Source organism: Aethalodelphis obliquidens, unplaced genomic scaffold (assembly GCF_003676395.1).
Source record: "Aethalodelphis obliquidens isolate GAN/ISIS:26980383/991018 unplaced genomic scaffold, ASM367639v1 scaffold3, whole genome shotgun sequence".
Lineage (NCBI taxonomy): Eukaryota > Metazoa > Chordata > Mammalia > Artiodactyla > Delphinidae > Aethalodelphis > Aethalodelphis obliquidens.
Window position 1 is genome coordinate 67859900 of NW_020837947.1, and position 14096 is coordinate 67873995.

The 14096-nt window shown below is 39.0% G+C and overlaps 1 protein-coding gene across 8 annotated transcripts in view; it reads right to left on the reverse strand.

The window, feature by feature from the left end:
- Positions 1-1169: 1169 nt before the first annotated feature.
- The window catches only part of ORC3 (origin recognition complex subunit 3), a 60991-nt gene continuing 48064 nt past the window's right edge, over positions 1170-14096 (reverse strand). For 6 of the 8 annotated variants that reach the window (XM_027090823.1, XM_027090873.1, XM_027090855.1 and 3 more), the window contains 6 exons: positions 11397-11476; positions 10371-10471; positions 6284-6425; positions 4532-4648; positions 2106-2185; positions 1170-1618 (listed from right to left, as the gene is read on the reverse strand). In XM_027090823.1, the coding sequence (XP_026946624.1) occupies positions 1513-1618; positions 2106-2185; positions 4532-4648; positions 6284-6425; positions 10371-10471; positions 11397-11476 (626 nt within the window). In that variant the 3' untranslated portion in view covers positions 1170-1512. Of the gene's footprint in view, positions 1626-2105; positions 2186-4531; positions 4649-6283; positions 6426-10370; positions 10472-11396; positions 11477-14096 lie in introns of all 8 variants that reach the window. The other 2 variants (XM_027090833.1, XM_027090844.1) reach the window with 2 other exon arrangements.

A 14096-nucleotide genomic window follows, 5' to 3' on the forward strand; every position in this document is an offset into this window, starting at 1 on the left:
GATCATGAGCATTGGCAGAGGCTCTGCTCCATGCCCTCATTCAGGGACCCCTAGGTGACAGAGGCTCTGCCTCTAACACATGGATTCCAAGGTGTCAAAAGCCTCTTATTTGTCCAGTTTCTTCCTTATTGGTGGTGGTGTTTATGGTTACATATCATAAATTCCTTACTTTCCAAGTTGACAGCCCTTTGTGCATATGTACATGTTTTAAAATTCTACTGAGTAAGAAATCCTGGCATCTTTTAGATGAAGACAGTAAGACCTAATCTATCTGAACTAATGCTACTCTGGTAACGGTCTCAAAGCTTTGTAGGGCTAGACACTTTCTGCTCTGGCTTGTAATTATTTCTGGTACCTTGGGATTTACCTTTCTTTTTAACCCTGGCAACATTCTGATGATTTGTTTTGGAGTATATTTCATCTAGCACTTTTAGTTTTTGGAGCAGGAAGTGGGGAAGGGAGCATTTATCCATTAATGTCATCTTGGCCCACCCTGTTGCCAGAGGGCTAAGATGCCCTTTATACTCATAATACCTCCTTTACACTCCAGAGTTAATGAAGTTTAAGTTATATATTAAGTTTATATTAAATTTAAAAACAATTAGTTATACATTAAATTTGTCCTCAAAGCAAACACACACAAAAAGACCTGCAAGTACACAGTTCTAAGGTTTGCAACTAAAACAGTCTTCACTGAATTTGGACTTTTTTTCTCCTGGTCATATTTGCATGGTAATTTTGGTATGTTAGTGAGTATACTTAAAGACACATCCCAGAATTCTCTTGGAAATAGAATATTAAATAATGAACTTGAGGTCTCCTTGTTTCATTGTCTTAATGAGTTCTTGTCATGGAAGAGATTCAGATGTCATTTCATCTGTGTCTTAAAAGGTTGATGTGATTTGTAAAGGCCTTAGAGGCTCTAAGACTCCATGATGGGTCTTCCTGATGTAGAATATTTACTGCCTTTAAGCATAAAGCCAAACAACTTGGGGCTTTTTAAGTTGTATGACTAAAGGAAATGGGGCAGCAGAGGAAGTTTTAGAACCTCTGTAGTTACTAGGAGAAACCTCTAGAATCTTCATCTTATTACATAATTTACTAAAGTGAGGAATGCCAGTGCAAGAAACTGGGGGAGCAGGAATAAGTACTATTAAATTAAATGCATATTAATAGAAACCCCTAGACAAAGGAATTTATTACATTTATACATTATGTATGTTCAAGAACAATTTATTCATAATTTCTTAATGAATGAAAATTGCAGTGATACTCTGAGAGAGGTTCTACTTGCAATGTTAGCATGTTATTTGTTGGATTCTAAAGTACTCCAAAGGTGCTTTGATACATTCCTGATAGGGATTAACAGTCTACTTTTCTGTTTAAACATCACACAGGGATTACACATTATGCTTCTTCCCAAGCAATCTTCCTCTACCGGTGTGTAAATATGATTGGTCTCCTTTTACTCTTAAGCTAAATGCTGTCTTTCTGGCTTCACTCATTTGCTTTCTAGCAGCCTCCCCATGTTAGCCTTGCCACATGGTCAGTCTTCTGTTTGGTAGGTTTTATAAATCCTAAAAGTTCTAGTTCAGAAACAGCTCTAATAAACCGAGCACTGGAGGCTATAGCTAAGGAAATTCACCATGTACTTCTGACAAAAAGGGGTTAAAATCTCAATGTTAAAACATGATTTAGTAAACTGAATACATACTACTAAATTAAACTAAAACCCTTACTGGAAAACATTAGATGTAATTAGACTCTACTGTCAATAAGACACGAATGGAAAAGTGTGTAACACTTGTCTGGTTCTCATTTTTCAGAGTACGAAAATTGCTTTCCTGCCAACTTCTTAAAGTATATTAATAACCTTAGAAAAATAGAGAATTCAATAATGACCATTTTTGGTGTATTCTGGAATATGACCTTTATATAAGTTTTAGACCAAATAGTTTAGATTTGGGCCATTTTAAATTCAGAATAAGTATTTAGAAACGAGTTATCTTGGGATGGTATGGTTAAATCTCTAATGTAGATCTGGAGAAACTATAAACTATTCTGTATGCTTACTTGGACACTGTAGAACTGATTTTAAAGGATACTGGATAATTTCATTCCTTTCTTCTGAGGTTACAGAATTTGCATCCATTTTTTCAGCAGCTGTCACAACTGTTGCAAAGGCCTTTTGAGAGAGAGGATGAAAGAAGATAAAAATCTCTGCCACTGCCAGACATCTCTTATGGCACTTGAAGGCTCTGTATTTAAGCCAGGTCAAGCACGGCTGCTGCTGGTAGTTGACACATTTTAAAAACTGATACCAAATTTCAGAGTCTCAAAACTACACTGATGATCACTATAAATAAGTACACAAAAACAGAAATATAGATCAATGGTACAGGATAGAAAGCCCAGAGGTAAACCCACACACGTATGGTCACCTAATTTAAGACAAAGGAGGCAAGAACATACAAGAGGCTGAAGACAGCCTCTTCAATAAGTGGTGCTAGGAAAACTGGACAGCTACATGTAAAAGAATAAATTAGAACACTCCCTAACACCATACACAAAAATAAACTCCAAAGGGATTAAAGACCTAAATGTAAAACCAGACACTATAAAACTCTTAGAGGAAAATATAGGAAAAACGCTCTTTGACATAAACCACAGCAAGGTCTTTTTTGACCCACCTCCTAGAGTAATGGAAATAAAAATAAACAAATGGGACCTAATTAAACTTAACAGCTTTTGCACAGCAAAGGAAACCATAAACAAGACAAAAAGACAACCCTCAGAATGGGAGAAAATACTTGCAAATGAAACAACGGACAAAGGATTAATCTCCAAAATATACAAACAGCTCATGGAGCTCAATATCAAAAAAACACACAATCCAGTTAAAAAATGGGTGGAAGACCTAAATAGACATTTCACCAAAGAAGACAGACAGATGGCCAAGAGGCACATGAAAAGATGCTCAATATCACTAATTATTAGAGAAATGCAAATCAAAACTACAATGAGGTATCACCTCACACCAGTCAGAATGGCCATCATCAAAAAATCTACAAACAATAAATGCTGGAGAGGGTGTGGAGAAAAGGGAACCCTCTTGCACTGCTGGTGGGAATGTAAATTGATAACAGCCACTATGGAGAGCAGTATGGAGGTTCCTTAAAAAACTAAAAACAGAACTACCATACGACCCAGCAATCCCACTACTGGGCATATACCCTGAGAAAACCATAATTCAAAAAGAGTCACGTACCACAATGTTCATTGCAGCACTATTTACAATAGCCAGGACATGGAAGCAACCTAAGTGTCCATCATCGGATGAATGGATAAAGAAGATGTGGCACATATATACAACGGAATATTACTCAGCTATAAAAACAAATGAAATTGAGTTATTTGTAGTGAGGTGGATGGACCTAGAGTCTGTCATACAGAGTGAAGTAAGTCAGAAAGAGAAAAACAAATACCATATACTAATGCATATATATGGACTCTAAAAAAAAAAAAAAAGGTTCTGAAGAACCTAGGGGCAGAACAGGAATAAAGTCACAGATGTAGAGAATGGACTTGAGGACACAGGGAGGGGGAAGGGTAAGCTGGGACGAAGTGAGAGAATGGCATGGACATATATACACTACCAAATGTAAAATAGCTAGTGGGAAGCAGCCGCATAGCACAGGGAGATCAGCTTGGTTCTCTGTGACCACCTAGAGGGGTGGGATAGGGAGCGTGGGAGGGAGACTCAAGAGGGAGGGGATACGGGGACATATGTATGCATATGGCTGATTCCCTTTGTTGTACAACAGAAACTACCACAGTTTTGTGAAGCAATTACACTACAATAAAGATCTATTAAATAAAGTATTGAGCTCTCTGCATAAGAAAAAAAAATTAGAAGATAATGGAATGGTTTCTGAATAATCTTATATTTCAGAGAATTAAGAAACGTGCAGAGAAAAACAGGTAGCAAAACTATTCAAAGTTGAAAAGCAAAGGATGCCCTGTATCCTCTACTCCAACCTCCATCTCCCAGGAAAATGCCTATTTTTCTTGGAAGCAGCCGATTATGCATATTTTTAAATGGTGACATGTATCAAATAGGGCCTTTAACAGAGTTAACTTTTGTGTAGTTATTCCAATCTTTTCTTTTATGCAATAAGGGAAATGCTAGTTAATAATGTACTTTTTTATTCTGTGGAATAACGGAACTGACCTAAACTGTTTAGCTTTTGCTAAACATACTAAAATGTACTTATTTTGACCTGGCATGGATGCAGAATTGGCTCGGTTGAGGGTGTGGGATCAGAGTGCAGGGGTTTGTGTGGGACTGTTGAGCAGTGAGCTGCTTTTCTGGAGAAACTTGCCAGGTGATTTATAATGCTTTCCAAACCAAAGACAGGGCATTGAAAAAATAAGAGATGAGTTTCAAAGTACCAAAAGCATAAAAACATTCCAGGAAAGTTGTCATGGATGGTTAGACACATAGACAGCTTGCTCTTTCCCCCTGACCTACCTCCGACCAGTCCACAAGGTTGATTAGCCTGCTGCACTCCAGGTGCAGTTTATATGCTATGCAGATGTCTGGGGCGACATTTGGAATACAACCTTCTTCACTTCTCAGTGCTTCATTCTAAAAATAACAGTAAACTAAGATAACTACCTTTCAGAAATGATGAGGAACAAAATCAGACATTAATTAACCTGCTAACCTGAATTTAGTAAGCCAATAAGTGTAGTCTTTGGTTTCCTTTATTTTGTGAGTTGCACCTACTCTCCAATAGTTAGCTGGTTGTTTAGGATGAGGTCTTGGTCAAAATCCCTCTAGCTCCTAATCACTAGATGAATACAGCCAGGATCAGAGAAGACAAGCATATTCTTCATTCTCATCATAAATTATTAATTTTTTTCATTTTAATCATACATTATTCATTATTGAGACTCTAATGCATTTCTGGTTTCCATAAAAGTTTATGGAATTTTGTGGATTTTCAATAAAATGCCACTTCCAACATTTGTAATTACATGAATTCTAGCAATTACTATACTGTATTAATAAATACCAACACACCACTACCAGGGATATAAGTTATCTCTCAAAGAAGACTGCTGTCAACACTGCAGATCCTAACCTTTACAAAACCATCAATGTTTTTTCAACCTATGTGAAAATGATGGTTCTTATTAAGAAACAAAATCTCTCTCAAACATACACATGGGAATTATATCCTTCCCAAAACTGCTGAAATTGCACCAGTTCTCTTCCGTGACTTACTACTAGCCGAAAAGACAGATTATGTAGAGTTTTAATTTGTGGTTTATATAATAAAAATAATTGATATTTTGTGCCTTAAATATGAAATTATTCAAGTACCCCACTACCACCGTCATTGAAAAATCACTGATTTACATCTTCCTACTCAGTACTCTCTTGTAAGGCTTATTAGCATGTTTGTGTGCCATTCTGGACAGGAAACCAATACCTCGGAACTCTCTTCATAGGTTTTATGGAGTCACTTCTTAAGTATCCTCTGTTGCAAGATTTCTAGGTGTTTAACTGAGTTGATAACTTATTAACAAATTAACAATTTAATATTAACTTAGCAAATTATCAGGAAATTACTTTGTGTGTGTGTATATAACCGAAATATAGCTTACTGAGCTGTTTAAAATGATATTACCTGGTCATAGGAAAGTTAGTTTTAAAAATACTCAACTGTCTTGAACTCTCCGTTTAAAGAACAACTTGGAACTGGCAAATGTGTCTGGAGTTTAGCAGTTTTATCCCTGGCATATTGCTGGCTGTCCTCTATACTCAGCTCTGGAGATACTCTCAGAGCAGATCTTTCTTTGGTTTAAAATCCAAGATGAAATTCCTTTTTTTTTTTTTGCATCAGAAACAATCATTTGGCTCTTTTAAGTAATTTCACTGGGCCATATGGTTTGACCTATTATCTGCTGTTATGTCTGTAAGAAACCTTTCCTTTATTTTCAAGAGTAGTAGCATTATACTCAAGTCTTAGTGCCTATGATCTGGTTTTATCACATGAAGGAGAAGACAATTACGCATGATCAAAAGTTGGCAGTGTTAGTTCATTGGCTTAGAAAAAGCCTTCTAAAAATCTAAAGAATTTTTAAAAATATCTGAAAGAGGTGCAACCCTGAGCTGCCAGTTCCCTGCTCATTAGAACTGCAAATTTACAATATTTTTGTGATACATAAAGCCTGGAGTCTGAACTAAATTGTCAGAGAAATGACTGCTTCTTACCTTGAGGTAATAATATGGGTTGTTGAGTGCGGTATGGAGGGCGATCCGCGGGGCAGCGTTCAGGTGCTGGCGAAGGGTGTGGGCAGCACTGAAGTACAGCACCTCATGCAGAGGCTGTGTCTCTGGAAGCAGGAGGTATTCTCTGAAACCACCAAAGTGAGGTATCAGCTTTTAGATAAGCACAGGTCTATTTTCAATAAACCACTTCTGTCAGTCCTCTGTAGAGGGCCGAGCAACTTACCGAAAAAGCAAAATCAACAATAGCCAAAACCAACCAAATATCAAATCCAGTGCAGCTGCACTCAGAATGCCACCTCTCCGTGTAATATTGTTTAAAACTTTGACTCTCTGGTGTACGAGAAACTATATTTTAGTTCTGATTTAAACTTCTAGGAACAAATGTATATAAATGACATTTCTGCTCAAAATCTTTTCTTTTTTAATGTCTTTATTGGAGTATAATTGCTTTACAATGGTGTGTCAGTTTCTGCTGTATAACAAAGTGAATCAGTTATACATATACATATATCCCCATATGCCCTCCCTCTTGCGTCTCCCTCGCACCCTCCCTATCCCACCCCTCTAGGTGGTCACAAAGCACCGAGCTGATCTCCCTGTGCTATGCAGCTGCTTCCCACTTTGCTCAAAATCTTTAAGGTAGAATTTCTTAAAGTATAAATGAATACTTTCTTAAATTATTTAGGAAACAAGAGATATCCATATTCCTTCTCATAGCACACATTTAACTCCTGGCAGTGTTAAACACGGCCTCAGACCTGGAATTAAGAGTTTAGGAAATTCTTTTTTGATCACAGAGATGTCTCTCATAGAAGTAATACAGGTAAAGTTTTTTATGTGTTAGACTTCCTCCTTACTTTATAGGCAGAAAAGGCTAAATTTTAGCTTCAGAGTATTAAAAACAAGGAAATCATTTATCATTAAAATTTCAATTATTAAAAAAATACCACTGTAACTTGGGATTCTTCTGTGTTATTTATGAGCTAGACAATAAACCAATTTTAATGAAATCTGAACTTAAAAGATAAACCATTAAAAATTTCATCTGAATATGTAATGAGCCTATCAGCTGGTATGAGCTGTGACAGTACATGGTTCCTGGGTGGCCTAGAGGGTAGCAAACTGGAAGGGAGAAGCTGTGGCACCGATAACCCAAAGACAGAGTAATAAGTCACTAACTTGATTAAAGCAGTTAACTCACATGCCTTCATAAAGATTTCTGGGGCTTAGTTAGTCCCGGGCCTAAAGTATTTTGGTCACATGACAGATTTGTATCAGCTCCCTTTCCCACCGGTGCAGGCAGAACCAAGCAGCTCCCCCAGCCCAGCCACTGGGGAAATTACTCTTCTTCCTGGTGTCCTGGCTTTCTTCCCTCCTGGAGAGGATAGCAGGGCCTAGAAAAATCCCACCACACCTGCTCCTCCCGTGTGGTCTGGCTCTGAGGAAGAGAGGACGCAGAGAGGGTATGACCCATGTCCCTCCCTCCCCACCATCTCCGTCCTGCCCGTCTCAAGAGCTCCTGGCCCCCTGCTCATTTAGCTTCCAGATGCTGCTCCTTCTTCAGAGTCATTGGAATAAAACCCATGTGCAAAAAGCATTAGGATTCTGACTTGGCCCTAAGAAGCAGCATTCTATACCTCAAGCACTGCTAACATCTGACTCGAGATTAAGCTATTTAGCTGTAGTCTCAGGAATGGTTTCTGTGATGCGAGCTGCCTCCCTGGATGGCTGGCTACCCATTTGTAATTTCTGACCATAAACTTTTCCTATCCCAACCTCAGGCTGTTTTCTCCCCAATCATTATACATAATGGTCATTAAAAGTTCACGTTGGAGTCCTTGCTCTGTAATAAGAACTGGAAATCTAACAAGGCAACCAGATAAGAGTCAATTTCAGAAAAAATTTTGTCTCATATTTGTCCTCCTCTCCCTTTTCAACATCTTTATTTAATTTTTAGAGATTCAGATAATTCTCAAGGCAAAAGGCCTTTTTAGATATCCTCAAAGAACCTCCAGAGTCTAAATACTTGCCTGTATTTTGTTTCCACTGGGCTATGTTAGTTGAAAAATACTGACAAAACATCATCATATATTAGAATTTTTATCCAACTCCAAATTTGGAGACTGGCACGGACATCAGCAGTGAGTCTGGCACTGGAGCTCAGCATGACGCTCATTTTAGACTCAGAGCAGAGTCCACAAGCAAAAGAGGCGGTGGTCTGGGGGGAGCTGGTAGGACCACTTAGTATCCACAAGGGCTACAAGGTTGAAGCTTGTACTTTGGTGAAAACAGTAACTTAGAAAGCAGCAACTTATTCTCATTTCTCAGTAGTTTCAGCAAGAGCTGCTCATGGTGTATGGGGAACTCTACTTCCTGGTGTCTGTTGCTTATAGTGATCTTTCAAGGGCCGCTTTTCTCCAGAACTCCAAGCTCTGTTCAAACATCTGTGGTGTGGTCTTTGGGGACTGTGTGGGGAAAGAGAGCGGGCCTTCTGAAAGATGTCAGCAGACTGGGACTAACTATGTGACTTTCCAAAAGTCACAGCCTCTCTCTGGGCTTTAGCTGCCACATGAGTCCTCAGGTCCCATTTAGCTCTAACGTACTACAGTCCTCATCTCTTCCCTGCTGGGACACTCAAGCTTGGTAAAGATAGTAAATCCTAGTATGGAAATTGTTGTGATTTCACAATACAACACATTTCAATCATGCCCAGCTTTATTTCAATAACTGCTCAGGAAGGTGAAAAGTCAGGCATATTAGGTCAAAGATCATAAAAGGGGAATGGTTGGTTGGCTTCCAACCCTACAATTTGGGATTTGTGGGAATGCAGAAAGGAACATGACATTTGACCTATAAATTATGCCAAATTATACTGTAAAATCATTTTTAGCAACTACAATGGTCTCAACTTGGTAAAAGGGAAAACCCAGAAACTTGGGGCTAGAAACTACAAGAACAGGAAGGCCCAGTATGGCAAGGTTGATTCTATGAGTTTTCCAAGGTCATTTCTAGCCAGTAGGTCACTTTAGAATTGCACTGTGTCACTTTTATGTGACCCATTTCTCTCACTTTAACCTTCCTTTTGTCATACTTGGTTGATCGTTTCGACCTCTGTCCTGACATTAGTAATTTCTCCCCAGTGCCCAGGAACAATGACTCTGCCCCAAAACTGTCCTGGAAAATGGAACTCTTCACTTTCAAGAAGGACAGGCAATTTATCAGAAAACCACTCTTTGTCTTCAATAACTGAGCTGCTTTCTTTTTTAGTACTTGATTCTAGTCAGTGCCTAGCCTGCTGCTGAGTTTGAATTGCCATTAAAAAACAGAATAAGCAATGACAAAGAACAGTTTTTTCCCTATTTAACTATTAAATCATTTTATTTTTCAGACCTCTCATTTTTTTCCTATATGGCATGTCCCACCTGCAGGTGAGATGTATGATTTTAAAGAGCTACACAGAGCTGGCTTTTGGGAAATCCAAATATCAGAATGATCTGGGTTTCCCAAAAAAGGAATCACCTTAAAATACAGGTAGGACTGGTGGACTTCTAAACTGACTCTGAGTACCCTGCTCACCATGCGTCTGTGCTGACATGATCCAGAGTTACACTGGTATCCCTCAGAATTAGAAACCCGTTACTCAGGATAAAATAGGGTATTACAGCTGGGCTGGGCTGTTTTCTGGGTTTGGCCCAGATCCAACATACTCTGAGCAAAGACAGAGCAAGGATTAAGTGTAAGGCAAACACTCTGCTACTAGGGGGAAAACACTCACTTTTCTGTTTCCTGTTCTGTTTCCATCCTCACCCCCGCCCAGGCCTAATGAACTACATCAAATTTAAACCTGTGTTCTTGAACTGGCAGTAAAAGAATGAACTAAGCCATCTGCTGAGTGACCTTAATAAGGATGGGAAAGGAATAAAATTACAAGTCTGCGCTGGACGGAGGGCCTCGAGGAGCAAAAAGCCTAACCCAGAAGTGTCCCGGACTGGCTGCGGACAGTTATCACACCAGTGTTATTTGGGCAAATAGCCTGATTTTTAGCTCTGAAAAGCAACAACAGACTCACCGCGCCAGACTGTCGATGAAGCTCACAAGCTGTTCTCTGAGGACTTCAAACTTGGTCTGCCTCTTACTTGCTCTTCTTAACTCCTTCATTTCCAATAATGACTATGGATGAAAGAACACACCTTGTTCTGTTTCTGGTGATTCTGAGACAGAAAGCCCCTCAGAGGGCAGCTCTGTTGCTCAGGCAGAGGCAGCTGATGCCCTTTCCATACGACAGAGTGTACAGAAAAAGAACCAGATCAATAGGGGTTGTGTTTATCTTTTATTTTTCAAGACTGGGAAGAATCTCTCCTCCTAGGTATTTTGCTTCAAAAAATATAAAGTGACTTTTCAGAGAAAGAGGAGAAGGGCAGCTTACGTCGCTACTAAGTTATAGGGCAGAGCGCCCACGAGCCACAAGCCACTAATTCATTTGAGAAAAGGACTTCCAAGAAGAAGAGAAAACGCTTGCTCTTTGCCATGCTAACAGAATAGATTCCATATGCTTTGGTTTGCTTAGATTGATATTTTATTCTACGTTCCTCATAACTTGGTATCATGGTTTAAGGTTTATCAAGGTTCTTTACTTTGACAACCAAGATCCTAAAGTTAGAACTATCTGAAAAAGGCTACACTAGACACTGTGGCTCAATTTCTGCTCTATACTCAATATGCATTTCTTTAAAAAATCAAGAAAAATATCCAAAACTAAAGAGTCTCTTCTGAACCTCTCAATTTGATCAAACTGAAAAACAAATACATCAGATAAATAATCAGATTCCTTTTTGCAACCAGGTTCCCATTTTCCCTTATTACTAGTTAATTCTCTTTCTCTCTGAGGCTATCGGAACAGTTTCCGCCAACTTCTACATGGAGAATGAGGATAGCAGTGGAATAAACAGGATGTTCAATTTATAAGTGAGTTACAAAGTCTGCTTTGTTCCTAGTTGTGGTTTAAAAATGAAAACAAAAACATCCAGGCAGAGCTAATCTAGAGCACACGGGAACATCAGGGGATGTGGCTGGAAGGATAAGAAAGTGCTCTGACCTTCTGAAGATGATAGAGGTCTGTCTTCTGAAGTCCCTTTGACTGTGACTCAGAAGTATCTTCTTCTTCTTTGGCTTCTGCTTTTAATACAAAACCAACATACAGCAGCTTGGGTAAATCCATTTAAGAGAACAAACATTTCTACTACTCCAAGGGAAATAAAGTTTCATCCATTTTTTTTTTTTAATGTGGCAGGGGATCAAGGTTCCATCACATAAATGATTTCTTCCAGAAGCTGAAGGTCAATAAATATTACATAAGTTATGCTGCAGAGAGGTCTTCAAAGAAACCAGCTACTGAATTTTAAAGATGTGACCAACAGTGAGAACAAAACAAAATACAAACAAATCCCCTCAAACCAATAGGAAAAAAAATCTCCACATCTTTGTGCTGTTATAAATAGCTTTTAAAAAACAAACAAATTTAAATTATGGTCCTTTGATTATGCCATGATTGATGTAAACAATACAAACCTACACCCTGGAAAACTTGGCCTGGATCTTCCCATTCTCTATATTTGACATGCTATTTAAGTCTGAAGTCGGTAGTGCATAAGTTTTGAAATAATCTACTGAAATACAAACTGCATCATGGTTCTTTAGCAAAGGAAACAGAAAACGGTATCTGGTAAAAGGTGTAGTTGTGTTTCCAGAGAACATGAGGTTCTAACAGCCTCTCCCTGGTGCAGGGCACGTTTTAGGAACCTCACACTCACATGGCTTATTTGGCCAAACCTAAGACAGGAAGATGCAGCCGGAGAATCTGCCTTGTTCTCGAAGAATAAATTTCTTTTTAGCTATTGATAAATCTTGGTTCAAGAAAGACATGCTTTAAGGTTAAAATATCTAATAAATTCTCTGTCCCATTTCATTAACATGTAGCAGAGCCTTAAAAATAAATCTGATATGACACTCTGACCTACTTAACCCTCCAAATGTAATTTTAAACCTAAACTGTAATGTGTAATAACTGTCAAGAAACTAGAGATAGCATACAGTCAAACTGTACGCCTGTCCAATATGGGAGGGTGGGGTTAATTTCACTTTATTATTAATAATGTGCCACTTTTGAAAACAGAAAAGTACATTTATTCAAGACACTCGTTTTGCTTCAACTTACAAAATTCTTTATTCTTCAGACAGTTAATCATCTTAATTACCAAGCTTCCCATTTCTAAAAGCTGTGTTCCTTTATTTAATATTAGCACATCACAGGATTTGTTCACTAGCTTATGTTACATGAACTCTAATTAAAATTATTATAATATCTGCAGTTTCATTTTACAAAAATCCCTGAGTCTGATTTTGTAAAAGACTGAAATTTACCTAATTTATCTTATATTCTTCTAAGTCTTTTACCCTGTTTATATCCTTAAGGGCAGCCCCTCACTGTCCCAGTGACCCTAACTAGGTGGCGACTGTGACTCCATGAGAAAAAAAACAATAAGCTGGTGATTAAGAAAGAGGTGGGCTCCAGGCTGGGTACTACCCTAGCTAGCTACGAGATCTCAAGCAAGCTCCTTCCCCTTCCTGGGCTTTAGTTTCTGTTGCAGCTGGACTCAATAATCTCTATGATACCAATTTCCAGCCCTTTAAAATGTTTATGATTTGAAAATGGTTCGGCTCACTTGTCCTGCAAATGCACTGCAGAGCAATAATGCCTGCGCGAGATCTGGAGGGAGCCCCTGGTACCATGGGGTGGCACTTCCTCACGCTCATGCCCCTCCAGTCAAGTAGGCTGGCTCTTTCACCTTGCACTGGCTCAGCACTCATGGGGCCTAGCACTGCAGCTATGGAGAGAGAGGGAGGGATTCAGCAAAAGACGTTTCCTAAATCTAAAGGATTTAAAGACAAAGGGACACTTGCCAAACACAGAAAGGATTGATAGGGACATTCCAAGTGCAATGTTTTCACCATGCCTTGGTTCGATCCGTGTGCTTATACACCAAGTTGCCTCTTTTCCCCAGACCCCATTAAAAATTTCCCTCAATAGGGGAAAATAAGAAGTGCACAGTCATTTTGCTTGTTTTACTGAAGGAGTACTATACTTTGGTGCTAGAAACAGAGCAAGGGAAGAGCCCATGAAAAGTTAAACATCAGTATCAACCCACTGAGCCCCCTCAGAACAAAGAAGTCCTGGAGCATCGGAGCGCTGAACAGGCTGCCTGTGCACAGGCAGGCATCCCAGCGTTCGGCAAACGGCGAATCCTGTGCAGGTCACGCAAGGTAAAGGAAACTGTGCCCTCCTCCAACACTGGGGAATGCCAGGCTGCCGCAGTTCATTGAGGACTGAAAGATTCAAGCTTTGTAAACCTGATTGAAGCAAACCTCATGCATATTTTTGTAATCAGCATGCCAATGAGCCTCGCTGCTGTGAAAGCAGTTCACAGCTATTAATTTTCAGGCTTACAAATAATTTATGCAGTGTTTTTGAAATCTATAAAGAACTTGATGAAATGCTTAAGAAAAACATCTAAAAGGAGTCCTTAATTATGATGCCCTGCTACTCTCTCCAATCTTTTTGATTTCTTTTTGCTGCCCTTTTTTGTTTTCTCCCCTAAGGTAAGTCCTCAAAACTGTCTATCTGGAGAAAGAAATTTCTTTCCTGCCCATCTGATAGTTTTCATTGTTTAAACCAAATCTGGAAGAGAACCATTTGGCTTAGTTGTCACGTTGTGCTATTCTGAGGCTTGGTATACTG